Source organism: Podarcis bocagei (assembly GCF_964188305.1).
Source record: "Podarcis bocagei genome assembly, chromosome: 4".
In the NCBI taxonomy this organism is placed as follows: Eukaryota; Metazoa; Chordata; class Lepidosauria; order Squamata; family Lacertidae; genus Podarcis; species Podarcis bocagei.
In genome coordinates this window covers 11404193-11426929 of record NC_138128.1, presented here as the reverse complement: position 1 = coordinate 11426929, position 22737 = coordinate 11404193, and the positions used below count along the sequence as shown (strand labels likewise).

At 40.7% G+C, this 22737-nt stretch overlaps 1 protein-coding gene across 1 annotated transcript in view; it reads right to left on the bottom strand.

Moving 5' to 3' along the window:
• The window catches only part of CCDC39 (coiled-coil domain 39 molecular ruler complex subunit), a 32728-nt gene extending 12433 nt beyond the window's left edge, over nucleotides 1–20295 (bottom strand). The window contains exons 1-15 of the mRNA XM_081190102.1: nucleotides 20098–20295; nucleotides 17086–17205; nucleotides 15699–15845; nucleotides 13525–13683; nucleotides 12959–13051; nucleotides 12738–12866; nucleotides 11963–12154; nucleotides 10757–10860; nucleotides 9938–10070; nucleotides 7557–7751; nucleotides 6341–6505; nucleotides 5689–5826; nucleotides 5283–5491; nucleotides 2515–2638; nucleotides 32–191 (exon numbers count right to left, since the gene is read on the bottom strand). Of these exons, the coding sequence (XP_081046228.1) occupies nucleotides 32–191; nucleotides 2515–2638; nucleotides 5283–5491; nucleotides 5689–5826; nucleotides 6341–6505; nucleotides 7557–7751; nucleotides 9938–10070; nucleotides 10757–10860; nucleotides 11963–12154; nucleotides 12738–12866; nucleotides 12959–13051; nucleotides 13525–13683; nucleotides 15699–15845; nucleotides 17086–17205; nucleotides 20098–20226 (2197 nt within the window). The 5' untranslated portion in view covers nucleotides 20227–20295. The remainder of the gene's footprint in view (nucleotides 1–31; nucleotides 192–2514; nucleotides 2639–5282; nucleotides 5492–5688; nucleotides 5827–6340; nucleotides 6506–7556; nucleotides 7752–9937; nucleotides 10071–10756; nucleotides 10861–11962; nucleotides 12155–12737; nucleotides 12867–12958; nucleotides 13052–13524; nucleotides 13684–15698; nucleotides 15846–17085; nucleotides 17206–20097) is intronic.
• Between the last annotated feature and the right edge of the window lie 2442 nt (nucleotides 20296–22737).

The window sequence follows — 22737 nt, the reverse complement described above, 5'->3', positions numbered from 1 at the left end:
TGGACTTTAGCCTTTTACCCTACTTACTTACTTTTCTCTGTGACTGCCTTGAATGTGTCTCGATAGTTGCTGTTGCAGTTATGAAGCACATGCATAGTATTCTCAAGGGCAATACATTCTTTCTCAGCTAGCTGGATCTTTGCATCCAAATCGTCTCCTTCACGCTGAAGATCTTCCTTTTCCTGGGCAGCCTTGAAAGAAGAAAAATCACTATTGACAGATTTCAGAATCTCAAGATTAATACCCAGTCCCCATCTGCCTTACACTGCAGTATTACACTTGGGTATTTATTAAAGAATCCATACCCTCCATCATTTTCCAATGAAAAGAGGGACGTCCTATTCAACAACAACAATTTTATTATTTATACCCCACCCATCTGACTGGATTGCCCCAGCCACTCTGCGTGACTTCCAACATATATAAAAACATAATAAAACATTAAACATTTTTTTTAAAAAAAACTATACAGGGCTGCCTTCAGATGTCTTCTTAAGGTTGTATAGTTACTTATCTCCTTGGCTCGGGGGGTCACATAACTCCATACCCTCCAACATTTCTCTGATGAAAATAGGGACGTCGTAAGAAAAATTGGTACATTCTGGGATCAAATCAGAAACTGGGACAGCTTCTGTAAATCCAGGACAGTCCCTGGAAAATAGGGAGACTTGGAGGGTTTGTGAATCCTCTATCAGAAAGGGGTAAGTAGTTAAGCACAAGTGCATATTGTCTAATAACACCTCATAACACTGCTTGTTTTCAATCCTGGGTGAAAATCTGGACATATGCAAAGATTTCTAGGCTTGCATGAATCAACATCAAATGTGCTGCATATTTGATACATGGCAATTCAACAGCAGGTAGGTTCTGTGAATCACCTGTGAAAATGTTCAACAGGGCCACCCAGCAACCCTGAGGTTTTCCATTAAAACTACAGTCATACATCAGGTTAAAGTCGCTTCAGGTTGAGTGTTTTCAGGTTGCGCTCCGCGGCGAGCCAGAAGTAACGGAACACGTTACTTCCAGGTTTTGCCACTCGCGCATGCGCAGACGCTCAAAATGACGTCATGAGCAGAAGCGGCAAATCGCGACACGCACAGACGCGGGTTGCATTCTGCTCTGGATGTGAACGGGGCTCTGGAATGGATCCCGTTCGCATCCATAGGTACCACTGTACTGCCTGTCCCCCCAAAAGACTCATGAAATGGTAGGGTGGGCGTAGGTCACAGAACCTAAGGAGTGGGATAGGCTGCAGTTACTCAACCTTTAATAGATACTTTTATTTTTCAAACCTATTCCAAGCCTAAATAATAAGAGCAGCAGCAGGGGAACAAAGTGCAGCATACTTTCTTAAAAACAACTTTGCAGAAGGGCAGGCAAAAGTGGAGCTAAAACCCTATGAATAGTACCCAGCATGTTTTGAATGAGGTATGTAGGGAAAGTGTGTGAGGAAGCTATGAAAAAGCAGGGGGAGAGAATGTGCAACCTATTCAGTTCAAAAGAATGCCTAAAACAGTTGGATAAATCAGAGTTCAGTTAAATGGGGAGGGGGCTGCTAACAAGCCCTAAGTGTAGGTGAGAGCCAGTGTGGTGTAGTGGTTAAGAGCGGTAGACTCGTAATCTGGTGAACCGGGTTCGCGTCTCCGCTCCTCCACATGCAGCTGCTGGGTGACCTTAGGCTAGTCACACTTCTTTGAAGTCTCTCAGCCCCACTCACCTCACAGAGTGTTTGTTGTGGGGGAAGAAGGGAAAGGAGAATGTTAGCCCCTTTGAGACTCCTTCGGGTAGTGATAAAGCGGGATATCAACTCCAAACTCTTCTAGGTATATGGTCAGAAGTGGCCAATGAAGAAATTTTATCTGACCCCAGTCTACCAACTTTGGATCAGGACCCAATGAAAAGGTTGATCCAAGGGGAGGGGCGGAGTGATGGAGATTTTGTTATGGTTCATAACTTTTGAAAATGAATAAACACATTTAGTCCCCCCCCCCACAAGCCTTTTCTGAGACACCACGCACATGGTAACATAAAACCTCTCTCAAGGTTTTGACCACAGACTCCTCTTATAAAGCAACACCTTTACTGTTCAATGGCACTGAAATTGTAACGTGCCCTGCCCACCAGTGGAAAGATTAGACTGAATGGCAACACACACTTCTGCTTCCTAGGCCAATGTCAAAAGTGCCACATTTTCCTTCTTCAATAACAAGTGTAGTCAGAAATACTACAAAAAGTTGTTTGGCCCACCCCCCTGTCTATTCCTTCTGATTTTGAAGATGGTTGTGGATATTTTCTCTCATTTACCCTTGGGATGATTGCACAATCCCTCGAATTCATGAGATTACTTCAGTGATCTCTATGTTGAAGTAGCAGATCAGGAAGTTATGAACCAACCCATAGTCCAATCCTACACTGGATAGACGCAGGATACCCAGTAATGAAAACAGCAGAAATTGGAGATGAAGTATGGATAATTCAACAAGTTCATGGGCAGCATCCGAGCTGGAAGGTTACCTTGATGACGTAATAAGTGTGAGTTTTCTCCTCTTCTCCTTCTGGGGGCATCATGACAACGGTAATGATTTCATATCTGCTCTTCAATTTCTCAATTTTACCCAGTCGCTCATGAAACTCAGAACTGATTTGAGAAGAATAGGAGAAAATGACTAACAGGTTTGAAAGAAAATCATTTAACTCTTGGTCATAAATAAGTGAGACGACGTTTCCTAAGAAATCAGGTACACCTGTTGGGGGTACTGGGGGTACTGGGGCTTGACTTGAAAGTAATTATTATTTTATTATGTTTCACTTTTATTACTTGCTTTATACAAAAGAAAACTCAAAGCAACTTTACAGCAAAATAAAATACAAGCAAGTAAAAGCAATTAAAAGTAATTTTAAAAAAAAACATGCAATACAAATCTAAATTGTTCAACCAACAGTAAGAAAAACAAGTCCCACTATAACCCATTGAAAGCAGCACAGTAGAGGCTAACTTAAGCACCTAAAGCCTAGGTAAATAAAAAAAAAATTAGCCTGACTATGATGGTGCCAGGTGCATTTCCCTGAGGAGAGCATTCCACAAAGATCCTCCTTTCCAATCAGCAGAGGAAAAAGGCTATTAAACCTACAGGCCCATCCATGTCCATAGAACCTATGGACAGTGCTGAAGGTTAGAGGGGAAAGCCTTTGTGCACCACTGAGATTGGGTTTCCCGACAGTCCCTCCTACCCAGACTATGAAGCTTCCACGGACATATGTGATCCTTTCTTTGAAATGTCTTTTTGATTTTCCTGTGACTGCCAAGTAAGAGCAGGGCTACAAACTACATACAAATGTATGCACAAAATCCTGGCCGTCAGCTCATCTAGTGAGGAGAAGCCGCTTTGAGAGGAGATGGTTTGGGGCAGAGAACTGTCCTATTTCATAGTGTTGCAGAAACAACCCCCCCCCCCAATCATTCAGTTTGTACAAACTTCACACACACTCACACTCACACACTACATACGCTATGCTTCTGTTATAAATTCATAGAAAAGCAACCATACATCGGATTTGCACTGTTCCACTTTTACTTTACTCCATGAAGGAAGGACTACAAAATGGGGAAGGTTTGATACAGGCCACCATAATCCCTTGAGCATACCAGCACATCCACAGGAGCCCTGCCCAGTTGCTATGCCAACCCTGATGGTCCTAGACAGAAGACAATCAAGATCACAAAGAACTTGCATATGGGAGTGGATTCAGCATGGACGGGAACAAAATACAATGATCAGATCTTCCCTCTGGGGGCAGGAAACTGGAAACTCCCCTTTGTCACCTGGAAAGTACTCATGGGGAGGGGGAAAGGGGGAACCAGCCAGGTGACAGGACACTCAGGTTACCACCACAACTCCTCCCTCAACCCCTCCTTTCTGTGATGTATGCATGATGTTTCTGGGGGTGGTCTTAATCTACAGGGTGGGAATTTCAAAAGTTTTTATAAGGCCTTGCACACCATTTTTCTGTCTCTTTCCTCTCTCCTGCAAGTGAGGGGAGCACCCTGTTGCAACAGTTCAATAAAGGCCAAGCCTACAGGCTGCTGTTTTGCTCCAAGTTATCCTGGTTGGTGTCTTTGTTTTTTGTCCAAGGGAGCCCTCGGATTTTTCCGTTAACAAAAGCTACTTTTCTTTTGTTAAATTTAACAATTGTAGATTGAGATGAAGTCTGTGCTGCCTTGGTAAAAGACTTTCCAAATGCTACCCATCTAGATGCATCCTTGGGGGACCTCTTCCCTTTAGTGAGACTGTGTGTGAACCCTATAGCAGAGTGGATGATGTCGCTATTAAAAACAGACAGCACAGTACTGAGGCTAGTGGTATACCCATCTATTGTAGTTGCTGTTGGTACCCAGTCCTCCCGACTCACAGTTGGCTCAAATCCCCCCACACAGAAGGAGACAAATTCAACATTACATTGCAAATTCCTGCGTCGTGGGGAGCTGCCATCCAAGGAACCTTACCCAAATATTTAAAGGTTTGGCATTTCAGTCTTACAGCTGCAGAAGCTGCCCCCTGCTGATTGTATCTTAATATTGCCACTGCTCAGAGAGAATAAGCAACAGCAGGAAGCAACCCCAAATCAAATTATATGCAAGTGCCAATTAGTCATGTAATTATCACAGGAAAAACACACAGAGCCTGCCTGCTTGGCGAGGGGTTAAGCTCCAGTCACACTAAATCACTCTAATTTCCTATTGCGTGGGCTGTGGATGGAAGGAGGAGAATGGAAAAAAGGGCTGCCAAATCAGCTGGTTGAGTGTTCATTTCCCACTTGGCTTTAACCACCCGCTGCACAAAGATTCTTACTTCCCGATTTCTTAAAGCTGTAGAAAACCAGGTCCTTGAAGCTCGTATCTTGGTTTCTGTAACTGACTGTAGCTAGCCTTTATTGGGCCCTTTGCTCATTTACATTTTTATAGAAAGGTAGGGTGCAAATGCGATAAGCAAGCAAGCAGGCAGGCATAAAAGCAGGCTCCTAGTAACAGAACCCTGCCTGAGAATAAGTATTGAGTGTGTTTGCTTCTGTCTAGAGTTCTTGTACAAGGAAATTTAGAAGCAGCAAAGTAATAGCAATTCCTGACAACCAATCACACAGGTACATCAGTAATTAGCTAACTACCAAGGCTGAGAAAGGCAGCAAGTATAAAGTTGGTCTTCCAAAGTGATTCCTTCAATATCATATGTTTCCTTGAAAAGAGAAATCCATTCCCACCTCCACGCAGCACATAGGGCAAATACCTCAAAGTCTGACGCTCCTGCTCTATTATCCTTATCTGTGTCTCAATCATTGCCTTATGAACTTTGATATCTGCAGTTCTTTCTTCCATTGCCGTTTGAAGTTGCTGCTTCCGTTTTTCAAGGGAAAGAACTTGCTCCGCCTTGTTGTACAGGGTATCTCTTACACGTTTCAGCTCCAGTTTCAGGAGGTTATCTTCAATCAACATATCCTTCAGTTGGCAAAAGAAAAAGAATATTCGGCACTAAATCCAAAGCCTCCTGAGATGTAACTTTTTTTTTAATAGTTTAGTTTCCAAACTTGTGACACGTCAATTTAGGTATGCCCAAGGGCCATGGACAGTCTGTCAGTGCAAAGAACCCAAGAATCTGTGCGGGTCAGCATTATAATAATTATTTTTATTTATACCTGCTTATCTGCTCTGGCTTTTTTTAGTAGCTTCTCTGATTTTTCAGTGAAAAGATTTAGCTCATCTACTCTGGTTGTCAAGCCAGCCATTTCTTCTCCAGTCTTAGTCATAGCCAACTTGATAAAATGGATGTCATTCTGAAAGAAAGAAAAAAAGAGTTGCTTTTAGTTTGGTCATAAATACTGTTTTGTTATCAGTATACCCTTGCCACATCCCAGATCCTTACCTGAGCAAAATGTATTTAGGTCTCAGGCATCTGAGGTTACATTTAAACCCCTTCCTTCTTCCAAGAAGCCCAGAAACATGGGTGACATCTACTGATGTCCATCTGCTTGCATAACAGAAACCTACTACCACAAGATGTCTAGTTTCTCTTTTCCCCACTCCAGCATTCCCCAAGCACCCCCAAAATATGCTTCAAATGGTCCCTGATCCTCTAGAGAAGAGGAAAGAGAAGTGTGCAAGGATGCCTGCTCATACTATATTAGATCTCCCCCTATAGAACTGGCATTCCCAACCACACCTCTGTCCTGATATTGGATGACGACAAATGTGCTGAGTTCCAAACAATGAGTTACATTAGACCATTATGTGGGCTATAAATTAATCATTGCTGTAGGTGCAATCCCATGAGATGAAAAGCCATACTACCTGGAGTTTCTTCTGCTGTGCTTGTAGAGTATTGTATGCTTGTTTCTTTTCTTCTGCTATCTTCGAAAGTTCAGCAACTTTTGCTTCTAAAACTTGCTTCTCATCTGTGTTAAGCTCCCCATGCAAGCGTGACAGCCTTCTCTCAACTTGCTGTATGTAAAAATCCTGTTAAAAATATTTTAGGCAAGAAATAAAATGAACAGAGAGGCTGAAAAGCAAACAATTAGAGTCATTTCTATACATGCTAAAACATTAACACAAAAAAATTAGCTGTAGGACAGGCACCTAATTAAGTAATTGTTCCTGTACAATTGTTTCAGGCCTATAGGCCTTCTCATTTGTAGACTGTCTTAAAATGGATGGTGTGCAATGTTGGCTCCCAAGTAATCTTCTAAAAATATAACAAAGAGTCCCCAACCCAGAGAGAGTCTGCTTTAGGGAGGCTTACAGCTGAGTAGCAATCTTACCACTACCAGTAGATGCTGATAAAAAGGGGTAAATTTTCAAAGTGGTGCATAGGAGTTATGCATACAAATCCCATTAACAAATAACAGGATTTGGGCATGTTCATCTCTTGTATCGCTTCAAAAATTTACCCTGAAGCAGCCATGGTTCAGAGGAGCCATAGCAAAAAGCTGATTTGGAAATCATACAATCCCATTCCAAACATATTTACTTGGAGGTAAATGGAATTAGTCTCCAAGTAAATGGATTTTTTTTTTCTTTTTAGAAATAGCTTCCTCTAATATCAATGACACTTACTATCAGATAAATATATTTTATAACTGAAGGACAAAACAATAACTTTATTAACTGAACTCAAATAAATATTCTCTTACTTAATACTGTATTTTGCAAACACTTCTGATTTAGATTTTGTCAGAACTACACAATGAAAATATACACGCAATTATATGTATGTCAATGAAAGGCTTAAAATGATTTCTTGACCATTTTTGGCTTCTGCCATCATCAACAGCACAGCTGGATTTCAAATCACAAAGTCTAGGAGACTGTGCTAAGAAAGTAGAAATTTATCAGGAAGGGGACACCTGTCAAAAGTGAATGTTTAAGAATTAGGAGTGCTCAGCCCGTGGTGTTCTCCCAGTTCTTAAATGTCTACCTCTGCTTTCCCGTTCTTTTTAAAAACCCTCTCTTGCAGCAGATGTCCCTTTGCTGACACACACACACACACACACAACTTGTTATCCCTTACCTGCTTATACATGAGTTCTTGTTGTTTGAGTGTCTCAGCATCCACCCGGCATAAGCGGCTGTGTAGGTTTTTCAGCTGTCCTTTGCGTCCATCTATTTCAGCTGAGCGACACTTCTCCTTGTCTTTAAGTTTCTGCAGCTCCTTAATTCTTTTGAACTGTTTGTCTCGCAGATGTTGTTCCAGTGCCTCTCTCTCCTAATGGTGTTAAAAACGTTCAAAATGTGAATGCTGTGCTATCTGTTGCTTTATCAATCTTTCCTATTCCAAGGTTGCTTCCAGGTGACCAATTTGTTTGTAAAATGTTTGCATGGAGGTTATATGACACTCGCTATTTATTAAGCATTCATTCTGAATCCTACCAGCGAAACAGTGATAACCAGAAAGCACCCTAAGAATGTAAATGACTACACAAGGATGCACTTTTAAGTTTAACCAGAGTTAAGATTAGTTACCTTGGATGGGTCCGTCCCTCTTTGGGATATGCACCCATTCTGCTCTGGCACCCAGGCCACCCCTTATCTGACACCTCCATCATGCCTCTCCCTCTTCTTTCTAGAGATAGGCTATTCCCACTCTCACTCCCACTATAACTTGTTGCAAAGTGTCACCTGAAAGACAACCACTCAGCCAATTCTATCTCTCTCATCTCTCTCATCTACCTAAAGGGCAGACCACTATGTCCGTAAGAATTATTCATCCACTAATCTACAAAACACTGTTAGCAATTACCATAACTGAACACAACAATATAATTCACTTTGACTGAAATGAGATCTCATTCTTTCTAAATGATTAAGACCTTAATTCAGATATTTTAATAACACATAGAGATCCTAAAACATACAGTGAGTTAAATAAGATTCAGTCCCAGCAACACTGCTTTCCTACAAGGGAGACTGGGGGCAGCCACTGAGGAACAGGAGCTCAAATGGAAAGAAAGCAATTCTGAGTGCATTATTTCCTGCCCATATCTTTTCGCCATGAATTAATAGATGTGGCAAATAGACATGCATGGCTAATTTTGATGGAAAGCGTACTTATGACTAACACATTACAGACATTGTTCATCCTAGTTAAACTATCACCCCTCAGCTGTGGAACTGCTATGCTTTCGGGTTATCCACTTCCTGTGTAAGGAAAGAAGCACTGCACATGGTTTAGCTGCCCTCGTAAGAATATTACGGATAATCTCTTGCAGTCTGCAGTCAGGTTGTTTCATTTCAGTGCTTTCAGGTTCTCTGCCTTATTGTTATTTTAATTCAACTACTATTAATCCACATTTAGAAAATTCTATACTTAAGTTCAAAGAAGAATTTAAAGTGCTTCTTGTTGAATTATGAAGTCACTTGAGGTCTAGTGTTATAGTATCATATGCCAAAAAATTAGCATTTAGAATAGAGCACAGTCCAGTGTCACAAACCGGTCCATGTTTTCTCACCAATACTACAAGATCAGTACCATTATGCAAAAATAGCCATTTTGGAAGACTGGCTGCTAAGCTTAAGGAGTGGAGACAACTGAGCTGTGTTCCCATCTTAAGTAATTTCAATAAAATATTTTGTCAGTGCTAGCAAGGGCACTAATCTACCTCTTGTGTCTATACAGATTGTTGATACTCAAGTTCCTTATGAAGATTCTGGGACAGCTCAGTCTGTAGCACGAGACTCTTAATCTCAGGGTCGTTGAGTTTGAGCCCCACATTGGACTAAAGATTCCTGCATTGCAGGGGATTGGATTGGATGACCCTTGTGGTCCCTTCCAACTATAATTGTATGATTTTATAACAGGCATTGATTGTGAGCCTCTTAGACCAGAAATAATGTCATCCAGAATGTTAAAGCTTTGCACAACTGAATAGTAATTAAAATACTGTTCATTTTTACCTTTCATGCTTCGTATGAACAGTTCCTGTAAGGATCATTATTATAGGTTTTCCTTAAATTACTTATAAAAAAAAATCCCATGTGGAAATAATGCCCAGACTTTTCTTACATCCTCTGTGATTCATTGGGTGATTCAAGGATTTTTGCTTTTGTGGTGCTTGTTATAACATTTGAGTTCCTTCACCTTAGAACTGTTGATTCTCTTTCCTCTGTGAATCTCATTCCCAATTCAGTCAAAACACATTTGTCTGGCATACACCTGATCTTACAGGTTTTCATCTCAAAATTTCTTATACGTTTATCTCGGTTCTTAATGGAAGTTCAAAGTATTGCGGAAATGATTAATCAGATAGAGCTCACATGGACAACAAATATTTCTGTAAAGTAACATATAAAAACTGAAACCAAATTGTCAAAGGTATCCATGTCCAATGGCACTTTGACAAACCGCTGGTAACAGTGAAAGAAAGCATGCTTTTTATATATATTTGCTTTTACCTTGACACTTTTCTCTTTCTCTTTCAGGAGCTCTTCCATTCTGGCTGCTTTTTCTTCTAAAGTCAGTGCTTGGTTTGTCACATATTTCAGTTTACTCGCAAGACTGTCATTCTGGTCCTTTATCACGTTTAGTCTGAGCACAGATTTATGGGGTGAGAAGGAAAGTTACATATAATTTTCAAAAGAGAAAACTGGAGCTAATATCCCTAACCCTCAAATTAATATAAACTACATGTAACTCTAAGAAATGTAATTTGCTATTTAGGACCTCTAACAACTTACTTAGTAAGGAGCCCAAATTTCAGCCATTGTTTTGATATAGTTTAAAGACAAAATAAATCAGACCGTTTTATTACACTTAATAGCTTATCACATATTAAGATATGAATCAGGAAACACCTTTAAAGCTTTATCAAAAATGGAATTGGGAATTTCCTGGTCAACTCTCATACTTTTCCAGAATGTAGAAGAGAATGGATGGAATACTGTACCATTCAGAGAGAATCTACAGATTGGTATGGAAAAGAGAAGACAAGAGAATAAATTCTAGCTGGGGAGGTAGGGGAGACAATGTTTAGCATCCAGGTAATACGGCACCTTGTCCTAAACTATGCTCCAAGTCCTGAAGTTTCCCTAAGTCTTTTAAAAAAAACACCTAGCTAACAAAAAATGGTTCAGTAAATGTTAAATAGTCATATTTGTGACTCTGCCCATGCCATTGCTTTTCATCATTGTCTAAAGTATCTATTCTTCTAGTAATTGTTACATTAGTATTTTTTAAATAACTATAGCAGTCATCTCACCATTTATAATGCCTACCTTAAAGTTTTCTCTTGGATTTCCTTTTTAAGGTTAGCTACATTCATCCTCATCGCTTCTAACTCAGAAGCAGTTCCATCCACAGTAGCTTTCAAGGTATCCAGCTAATGGTTAGGTTTCATGAATATTGAAAACATAAGTGTTTACTCAGAGTACTGTGGTCATTTTGAAATCATAGCTGTCAGGCAGCCCACCAACTTCCCACATTTGTATTGTAACACAGATTTTGCATTTGTAACACAGACTCTATTTTTTATTACTAACAGCTAGCTATTATCAATATTACTTTGATACAGAAAACCTGCATTTCTGTCATGCAAACATTCCCAATTTTAGGTGCGCACCCCTTGTTTTCATACCTTTTTACTTTAAATTTTATGTATATTTCTCTGTGAACTTCCCATCAAAAACCTTATTGAAATGAAAGCGTGTATAGTATTGGCTTTTTCTCAGTTTATGCTACTTGATTGTGAAGTGCAGGAATAAACTACAAAGTCCACTCCAGTGGACTGAGTCCACAGATTTCACTTCACTAGGCCACAAATGTTGATCTTAGGATCTGGGTGACTCAAGTTCAAATAGGTGCTGAGCCACAAACTCACATGGTTGCCAAGCCACAGTTTCCCATATTGAAAATAGAAAATATTGATGACGTTCAGCACAAGACTGAAGTACTGGCGGGAAAGATAAACCTTTTACAGAATTGGGACTTCTAGAAGTTAATAACAGTCATAGTAAAAATGATTAATTCTAAAATTTGGGGCTAGATTTTATAGCCGTGTGGGATTTTAGTTATGTGCATAAAATTAAATTGAAAGGTGAAACGAGAGAATAAACCTACTACTTCATTTGACAAAAGATGTAAATTTGACAAAGCATCACGGGCATTTTTACGGCTTTCCCAATTCAAATGCCAGTGCCCAAAGTCTGAACCCCTGGACAAATGCCACATATGTATAAATATCCCTTACATGCACTGACCATAACAAGTTTTGATTATAACTTCTTCTGATGAATCTGTTAGTAAACATCAGACATAATGGGACTATCAGTTCTAGAAAGGTGTCTTCATTTTGCTGCGTTTTAACTTTCTCAAGTTTACAGCATATTTCTGCTATGACAGCATGGGCAGACATTTTGTTCCAAAGTGACATTCCAAACTAAAAAAGATTAAAGTCTCCAGACTATATATGATGTTAAAATTACCTCATCCTGGAACTGATTTCGATTGGCCTCCTCTTTTTGGTAATCTAGCCTCAGTTTGGTAGCCAGCCGATCAGCCACGGCGATTCTCTTCTCGTACTCCATGTTATTACCGCTCTCATTTGCCAAAAACTGAACCTTGTCTTTAAGCAAACTTTCCTTTGCACGGATTGCCCGCCTTGCCTGTGCTAAAAGCTAGGCACAGAAAAATATACAAATAGTTGTAACCATGCTACTGGATCAATAAACCAAGAATTGCAAAAAAAAGTTAGTTAAATTTGTTCTTCAGGGGACTGTTTGTTTTGTTTTCTTGCTTTAACAGTTAATGATGGGAAAACCCAATTATATACTGTATTGGTATGAATATAGTCCACATTTCCCCCCAAATCTGGCTTGTATAAAACCTGAGTACAGTCTTTAGTTGTGCACTTATAGGTAGAGAAGGTGTGATTTAAGATGAGGCCTCAGGAACCACAGAGAGCTTTAGTAATTTTAGTAAAAAGATCAACCGACCGTCTCAATAGGTGGCATTGGTTGCCCAGTATTATTCTGTGTGAGACGAGTCTAGAGGTTGCATGTGTTTTTAAAATTGTGCCAGAGATTTATGACATTTTTTTTCTTCCAAAGAGAACTCATTTTACGAGTGCGGTTTATATTTTGGGGTGGCTTATATTCAGACCAATATGATAAAACCCATATGACATTCAGCTCTTTAGGAAATGGAAGCCCAGATGAAATTACGTATCTTAAGAGGTCAAAAAGCCAGAAAATAGTTTACCAAGGCACACTTATCTATTTCTTGATCTCTTTTCTGCATTTGTTCTATGGTGCTCTCCCACTGCCTGATAAGTTCTTGTCTTTCATGATGAACCCTGCGGAAATCTTCAGCTGTTTTATCCAGCTCTATCTGTAAAGAGAAGTGGAAACTAATAACAATGTATACCAGGTATAAGAAGCATTTGAAGTATTACTGCAAAACCCATTCTCCAGTGGACAAACCTGAGCAGCCAAGGTTTCCGTAAGCTCATTGTCAAGAATTCTGCGTCTGTTATTACATTGTACAGTCAGCATTTCGATCTGTAGAGTTAACATCTGAAAAGATAATGAAACATACTTTTAAAAATACTGAACTCTAATTATAAAATAGTTAGAAGTTAATAAAGCATTACCACTGCCATGTTTTCAGAAAACCTCGGGTCATAAAATCCTAAGGCTAGGAAGGGCTCAAAGATTATCTGGACCATCTACTTATAACTCCATTGGAAGTATCCAATGTGGCTGTTTTGCTCATGCAACAGAATACCACTTTGCACAACCAAACCTCTTCTCCTCCATTCTGCACCCATCCCTCATAATCCACTCCAGATTTTCACATTAGATATTGTCTTATTTTGTTGTAAAATGCCGTTAATAAAGAAATAATAGTTGCAAACATCCATGTTTCGCATCTCATGTCTTAGTACGGCACTACACCTCTTTCCCATCCAACCAGATGCTGCAAGTAATATGGACTTGCGGGGATGGGGGCGTGTTACATGTGAACTTTAAATAAAATATATACATACTTGCAATTTGCCATCATCTTGCTGTGCATACTTCTGGATTGCAACTGCATCATTGTCTTTGCGTGCAGATTCCTCTAACCAAGCCTCCAAAGCTTGTTGGTCCCAGTTCATTTGGCATCTTAAGGCTTCCAGCTTCTGAGTCACTTTGAAAATATTGTTCTAATATAGTAGGAAGGAAAAAGGAGGAAAAAGGAGATGTAATAAAAATAACATACAATATCATATTTTTATTAGCCCAACAAACAACTATGCTCTGGCTACCTTGAGGCTGCTTACCTGTGGAAAATATTGAGTTTAAATACTGTCAGAATCTGTTTTGTGTATCTCTTGGTTCTCTACCTTTCGCCCCTCCAGTAATCTGAAATCCTACTCTGAAGACTAGTCTGAAGACACTGAGTTACAGTAGATGGGAGTGATGGGCCCGAATAAATAAAAACAGGTTGTATTTATAACAGAGGGCCATGACTAACTCATCACATTGAAAGGACTTTAATTCACATGACTGCTTCCAAGAAAGGTAAGGGGACAGACAAGCTGCTTCCAAATCTTTCCTATATATGTGTATTTGTTCCAGACATGACGGGACAGTCACATGTGTTTTAAGTATGTACCTACCCTATTCATATAAAAACCAGAACTGGAAGTGGATCTACTACTTTACAGCAAAAGAGGTGAGTGGAGAAGGGGACAAAAAGCAATCCCCTTTTCCAACCTTACTTCTACATTGCTTTAAACATTTTTTCTCTCTACCCAACTAGTTTCCGGCACTGGAGCTGGCTAGGGGAACTTGCATAAAAGCAGAGACACACCTAGCACAGCTGACATGTCACTCTAGTTTGACCCTTTTGGAGGAGATAAAAATGATCATTATCATTGCTGGGATCCAAAGACTTCTTTTGACACTTCTTACTTCTTCTGCAAGTTCAGTGGAATTGTACACAGTGGATTCTCATGCCATATGAGAAAACATCAGTACAGCATACCAATAATAGGCATAAAACCATCTGTTACTATAAATCCATGCCAAACACCAACTATTATTGAGGGAGCAATCCTATGCACAAGAAACTCACATAAAGCAAGCCTGGGAAAATAATGCAGCATAAACACCAGATCTATAGCTCATCTGGCAGCAGGGCTGTTGCTGCTTTGCAGAGGGAAAACAAGCCTTTAAAATAGTGTTCTGTGCTGGGTTGCCAAGGCACGTGACCAAGATGAATGGGTTTAGGATGCAGATGAAGTCCTCCCTCTCTGGTCCCACTTCTGCCATGCCTCTAAACTGCCCCTTCTGAGGAATTTACACTGGCCTCCGGTTACCCAGCTTTGGCTCAGTTCGGATGAACAAGTTATGTAGCTTAGCCTCTGAATTCATTGCTTGTGCTGCTGGGAAGGACAAGCCCCTCTTGGAATGTTAATACTGTGAACTCCCCCTCCATTGAAGGCTTCAGGTGTGAATATGTGTGAATAAACCATATTTCTAAGACGCACAAACTCTGCTGTGCCTCATTTTTCCAAGGAATCAAAAACCCTGGTTAAGTGCAAAGAACCCAGAATCTCTTGCTACCACTCGGCAAAGATTAGGGTGGCCTGTAATAACAATATTTACTTACTTCATTTATGAGTTACACCTCATAAAACATCCCAAGGCAATTCAACAATAGCCCAATATGAGTGCCTCAATAAGAGACTGCTTCTTATTAAGTACAGTTTTGTCCCAAGTAAACAGTTCCTGGAAAATCGAGTGATAAGCAGGGACAGGCTGTAGATAAGCAATAGAGAACATGTTTTGCATGCCCAAGGTCCCAGATTCAATCCCAAACATTTCCTGCCAGTCACTGTAAACAGAACAGAGCTAGATGAACTAAATGTCTAACAGCTTTTTAAGTTTCTAATCAACCATGTTAAAGTGACCAAGTAAAGTAAACCAAGACAGTAGTTCAGATAACCATTTCCACACTGTACCCTAATCTTGCATTAAAAACCTTAAATACTTGGATCATTAAAATACTTTAGGAGGGAATGCTGCAATAAAACAGTATGGATATCAAAACTGTTGCTGTGTGAAGTCCTTTGTTTGATGCAGCTGAGAAGCTCAGTGCAAGAATAGCAGCAGAGAAAGCTTCCAACTTTAGGAATATATTTTTCAGATATGTGATGAAATACTTGAAACATACTTCTTGACTATTTTTCTTCTCTCGTAATGAAACCATTTCATTCTCCAGTCTTTGAATCTCGCTTTTCAGTCGCCCCACTTCTCTCTCTGCGAGGGATTTAAAATGCTGCTCAGTTTCAATTTCATTCTGCCTGGCTCTGAAAAGAGACTAAAGAGAAAGGCAATTAATTATTTTTCAGGGTTAACAAGCAGTGATGATTTAAAGGCACCTTTTGTGTTTGTTTCCTTTTTAGAAGAAATTGAAGTTAAAAATGGATGGAAATTTATAAAACATACAACTAAGGAGTTCCACTTAAGTAAATATCCAAGAACCTTTCTGACAGGTATTGAGACTTAGAAAGGTATGAGTTTTGTATAACAAAAGATCCAGCATTTTCTCTTGAAGCAGTTTCCTACGGTTAGCTATCCAAGTGATGCAAACATTTCAAATGAGATTTTGAATCCATTATTTTATTTTTCTGTAGTCCAGAGCAGAACAAATGTAGTGTTAATTATATTCATGTGGGTTTCTCTACAAATTTGGAGTCTATTTCATTCAAAAAAAGTAACTGCAGCAAACATCTTAATATCAAGAGCTGCTATATGAATTAACTGACAGAAATTATTAATTGTCATGATTAATAATCATTTATTTTTCCAGATAAAATGTTCTATCTCTTACAAAGAAGTTCCGTAATCTTATCTAGAACCAGCATATTAAATATAACCAGTTATAAGATCTCTCATTTTTGCTAGAATCCCTTTGACTTATAAAAATCCATTAAATCTTTAAGTGCCCACACTATCAATGATATCATTTTACTTATAACATTTCTTTTGTAAATATTATGAACCCGCCATGCATTGCCTACTGACAAAAGAGGAATGCAACTCATTTAAAAATTATGTTTGGAAATAATCGATGCAAAACACAAGCAACAATGATAAACAATGAACATAAGTAACAATGATCAACACCCCTTTTCTGTTTCATGTACCCTGATCTTATGCATGTTTAGGCAGAAGTGAACCCTACAGAGTTAAATGTGTCTTATTTGCAAATAATTGCACACAGGATTACAGCTCTGCATAACAATCCTAAGCATATTTCCTTAGAAGTAAATTCCATTAAGTTTATTTATGCTTAATAAGTGTGCATAGGATGGCAGACCAGAAAGGCTGTAATACAGCAACATTTCTGGTTAGTGTCTGGATGAGAGATCACATGGAATCTTATGTTTACTACCTTGAAGGGAAGAAAGATGGGTATATTTAGATAAAATTGAAATCCAGTGCCAATTTAGTTGGGAGTATGCCTCACTGAACACAGTGGGATTTACTTCAAAATAAACATGAACAGGACTACATTACACATGTATTTCACCAAAGAAGTGCTCTTAAGCATCTACCTGTGTCAAATTAAACTCCTGCCTGACGTTCTTCAAATGTGATGTCATTGCAGCAATACGGTCTTCAAAGTCAGTCAACTGATTTTGTAAGTTTGCCTTTTCTTTTTGCAATTTTTGCAGCTGTAAACAAAATTCAATATATTTTAGTGTTACAAAATATTAGAAGTATTAGAAGATCAAAAGATGGCCAGGTTTTTTAGATACTATTGCATTTAGAGGTGGGGAAGAAAAACCACAAAGTCTTCATACATGAACATATTTGGTGATTTGTTCAGAAATAAAGTGGTGCATTCACATTTCACCACTAGCAGCCCAGCATGTTTCACAGTACTCCCCTTACCAGCTGTTTATATCACAACATCTTCAATTCATCAGATATGTTTGTTTGTGTACACACCAGGGTATGTTGACAGGGTGGAGATGCCTTTACCCCATGCAAAGGTGTTTACACTTTGGTTAGAAACGAATTAGCAATTAAGAAAGGCTTAAGGATCCAATCAGTGTGAAGCTGTTTTAAGAAACAATACATCAAACAGTAGCATTTTGCACCAAATTTCAGGATACATATGCATTAAACGCCCAGCACTGGAAACACACAGTAAATGGGAATGTCAGCACAGCCATCCATAAAATATATTCACTTTTAAAGGCAAGTTAACCCTACTTCCTTCCCTGTTTGCCAAACTTTGCCACAGTTTAACCAATACACGCAGCCTAACCCTGTGTAAAAATAGATTTAGGCTGGGTTGGATATAAAATTTGTTCGTGCAGAAGACTGGACAAACTCCAACCATAATGCATATATAATAAAATTTACTGCCACATGGCGTTTAGCCTAAATGGCCTTTTAAAATGATTACATAAATGCACGGAAAATTACTCTCTTAACACCTATTAGCTATTATAGCTAACTTGGAACCTTCATGTCCAAAGTCAATTCATCTCTGAATACCATATGCTGGGCACAAACAATAAAGGCCGCCTTTACACCCAGCTCATGTTCCTACCTCATCTGGTTAGCCAGTGTAAGGAAACAGAACGCTGAACTAAAATAAGCAGACGGACCTTTACTCTGATCCAGCAGTGCTCTCCTAAGCCAACTTTTCTGACCAATTACGGACTGCTCCGGAAATATAAAGAGCAGAACACAGCCCTACAAGGCACCATACTGCATCAGCACAATGTTTCCCAAACCCCAGGTGGTTGAGGCATGCTTTATTTTCTCCTCTGAATTCAAGGAACTCTTCGCTCTTGCCCTTGAAGAAAATTCCTACTTTGAACCGCCTCTGCTCTGCACTAGTCACTCTGCATTGGAAGGCAGCAAGCCCAAAGTAGATGTACTCATGCAGAGATGGAGCAGCAGCCTCACGGGTCTATTAACAGCTCTTAGCCATGACAACTAAATGCGCTGAGGCAGTATATGCCTCTGAAAACCAGTTGCTGCTTGGAACCCAGTTTTAGATGGACCCCTAAGTGTGACTGAAGGCCTAGAAGCAAGGCTCTTCTTTAAATTCGCTTCCAGTGCCATGTTGCTGCATCTCTGTACCGGGGAAAGACTGAAATGTCCCCATCACACCCTATGCAAAGATGAGACACACATATTTCACACACACAGAGCATCCTTGGAAGTAGCGTTTGACTGGAAGAATTTTTGCACCAGAGCATAATGCAATGAGAAAACAGGTGGACACTTTTGTGGGGGGGGGGTTGGGGGGGATTCTTCGGTTTCAATTCTTCTATCAGCAATGGTTGTGGCACACTAAGCACATAGTTGAGGAAATTCCTGCACTTGAGGGGGCTGGTCGGCCAAAATCACCCAACCCACAATTCACTTTCCAGGAGATCCCACTCCTCCCCGCTCCAATAACATTTGGAGTGGGGAGCCTTTACAGCCCCACTCATTTTTAATCGGCATCATAGACATGTAGACTTGGAAGGGACCCCGAGGGTCATCTAGTTCAACCCCCCACAACGCAGGAATCTCAACCGAAGCACCCAGGGGACAGATGGCCATCTAACCTCTGCTTAAAAACCTCCAAGGAAGGGGAGTCTGCAGACTCCCGAGGGAGGCCGTTCAACCCTCGAGCAGCTCTCACTGCCGGGAAGTCCTTCCTGCCATTTAGTTGGCACCTCCTTCCTCCTGGTAACTTGAATCCACTGGTTCGAGTCCTACCCTCCAGAGCAGGAGAAAACAAGCTGGCTCCCTCTTCCATGGGACAGCTCTGAAGATATGTGAAAGGTGGATATGAGGTAACTCAGGTTAAGTACTTAATTCGTTCCGGAGGTCCGTTCTTAACCTGAAACTGTTCTTAACCTGAAGCACCACTTTAGCTAATGGGTCCTCCCGTTGCTGCTGCGCCACCACTGTGCAATTTCTGTTCTCATCCTGAAGCAAAGTTCTTAACCCAAGGTAATATTTCTGGGTTAGCGGAGTCTGTAACCTGAAGCGTATGTAACCTAAAGCGTATGTAACCCAAGGTACCACTGTACTTCCTCTTCCCCAGGTTAAACATATGCCAATCCTTCAACCGTTCCTCATCAGGCTAGGCTTCCAGACCCTTCATCCTCTTGGTCTCTTGCCTGTGTTCCAGCTTGCCCATGTCCTTATTCAGTGATGGCGCCCCAAAACGGGACAAAGCGCTCCAGGTGCGGCCTGACCAAGGCACTCAGAGATGGAGCCAAGGGGGCTTGGAAGTGGAGGACCCACCTCACCTGCCCTTGCCTCTCAAAAAAAAATTATTGGTTTTCACAACATTATAAACAAACAAACACATAAGACAAACAAACACAAATCATAGCCTTATTAAAAATTACACTTATTAACATTGTTAAGTGACTTCCTCGCTTCCCCTTCGTTGAATTTCATTGCATGTCCTTTTAACGGTTTTCCAAATCACAGTTCTTATAAAATTTAACTTAAACATTAACATCCTTAGATCTTCACATTATGAAATTAAACATATTAACGCCCTGGCCTCTCTTACCCCACCCCACCCAGTCCCGCCAACTCGCCTCGTCCTCCAGAGCCTTGTTTTCCGCGTTGGCCACGGGGATGGCGAAGCCGTCGTCCCAGTCGAGCTCGGCCAGTATCGAAGCGGTGGAGTCGGCTCCGCCATGGCCGCGGTCGCCCAAGGCGTTCATGGCGCCCCTTCCTCAGCTCGGGGCTCCCGCCGCCGCCGCCGCCGATGCCGGCCCTGAGCAAAGCCAGACGCGCGCCGTTGGTTGCCTTGGCAACGGCCGGCGCGAGGCCTTGGCAACCGCCGCGCAGGCAGGCAGGCCTCATCCTGGGCCCGCCGGGTTTATAAAGCCAAGAGCGGTGCTGTGGGGGCGGGATTCTCCCTACGCCCCCTCACTCGGGGTCCGGCGGGTGGGGGTGGCGGCGGCGACTCGGCAACACGAGGCGCCTTCAGACCCGTGTTTATAGTGCTCCTCGTGAGCACGAACATTTCGCAGCTTGCACGCCACGTCGGAGGCGTCAGAATAGACTGATATCCCAGCCACATTGAATCTGGGTTTAATTCCCACATATATAGATGAGATTCCCATATATATGAGAATATATAATTTTATATATATATTATACACATTATATTTATATATTATATTTTAATATATTTAAAAAAATATTAAGTCCTATATTAAAATAAGAGCTAAGAGCGTTTCCAGGCTGTCGCAAATTGAGGTGGCGCCATTGGGAGGTCTTCAGATTTCTTGTGGAACGGATGCGCTGAAAGGTTCATTGACTTTTGTCTGACCTCCCTGCAAACGAATTGGGATGAATGCTCCATAGGCAGGTTTTTTGGAAGTGCCCATTATTATATGGAATACTTCGCTATAAGTTCCTCGTTTATAACATGAGCCAGCGGTATGTGTTGTTGGAGAGCACAGTTTTAAAATGGGGGGGGGGGGTCTACATTATGTTTGGAAGGTTTTTATGCCTTTTTAAAAAAAACCCAGGTGCACGTATGCACAGACAGTAGGCATCTCACTCCCATTTACTCATGCCCACCGCATCTCAAAAACCGATTCAGTTTTTTTAAAAAGCTATGCCTTTTCTGCTGTTTGAGAGGCAGACATTCACAAACTATGCAGAATTTCTCTGTCTGTTAATTCATTTCTTAGATGCACAAGAGATACTGGGGGACGGCGGGGGCAAGGGACCTAGCAATCCTTTTCTCGGCCCATACATGTGCAATTGAAGAGATTTCCTCCGCAAAAGAAAATGCCGGAAAAGGCTACGCTGAGCATTACACTGTATGTGAAATTATACACAAACACACACACAATGTATTTGTTTCATGACTCCCTCCCACCTTGTCATGTGAACCAATATTTATGACAATGTTCCCTTACTTAAAATGTCATTATTCCAGTAGATGGTGCTGCGTGTCTGTATATTTCAAGGGAATATTTTTTAAAAAAATAAATAAATATGTATACCTCCTGAAGAGTCCCTTCGCATTCAAAAGGGGGAAAAAATATCTAGTGGCTTAAACCCATGTTACGAAAACAAAACAAAAAATAATCCTTGGTCATCAAATGACAGTGAGCTGCAGACCTAACCACCTCGACTCAGAAAATAAGTACCATTGAATTTAGCTGGGCTTACTCCAAGGCAGTTGGGGTTAGGCGTATAGGTTTTGCCTCTATCCACAATGAACATGGGAAACAGAAAGGCAGGTGCCTTTGGCCAGTCACCACCTAACCTACCTCACAGGGTTGTTGTAAGGATGAAATGGAGAGGAGGAGAACGATGTACACCCCTTTGAGATCCTTGGAAGATAAAGGTGGTATATCAGTGTAATATATAAATGATAAACAGCTTAGTGATGAGGAAATTTATCACGTGCTTCTCCTATGCACTGATAAGGAAATTTGTCTTCCTTTGCATTCCTCGTGACATAGAGTAAGGGCTTAGCAGTAGAGCATCTGTTTTGCCTGCAGGAGGTTCCAGGTTCAATCCTAATAATAATAATAATAATAATAATAATAATAATATAATTTATTATTTATGCCCCACCTATCTGGCTGGGTTTCCCCAGCTACTCTGGGCGGCTTCCAACAAAATATTAAAACACAATAGTCTATTAAACATTAAAAGCTTCCCTAAAGCTTCCCTAAACAGGGCTGCCTTCAGATGTCTCCTGGTATTGCTGGTATTGCTGGAAGAGAATATTGTCTGAAATCCTGGAAACCCAGCGCCAATCGGTGAAGGCAGTTCTGAGCTAGATGGACCAATGGTTTGGCACAATAAGAGGCAGCTTCCTCTGTTCCTATGCAGCGAAATGAAGGGACAGGAAGTCCGGGAGCAAGGAAGGACGTAGCAGAGAAGTCAACAGACTAGGAAAGGTGAGGCTGAAGGAAGGCATAGGGTTCATCCACACTTCTGCTTGTCTCATGCCTAAAAAGTATGGGTCCAAGAGATTTTCCGTTTGTCCCACCGCTTTTCCAGGTAAGCACACTGTTTACCTCTGAATCGGACCATCAAGCTGCAAAGAAACTGATTGGTGTTTATTCCAATTCAGCGGTAAATACTGGGTTTCCCTGCGGGAAAACGACAGGGCAAGTGGCCGTGTGGACGAGCCCTCAGTGGACTTTGAAGAAACATTGTCAAACTTAAAATGGAGTGATCCTCCCTTTTATTTATTTTAT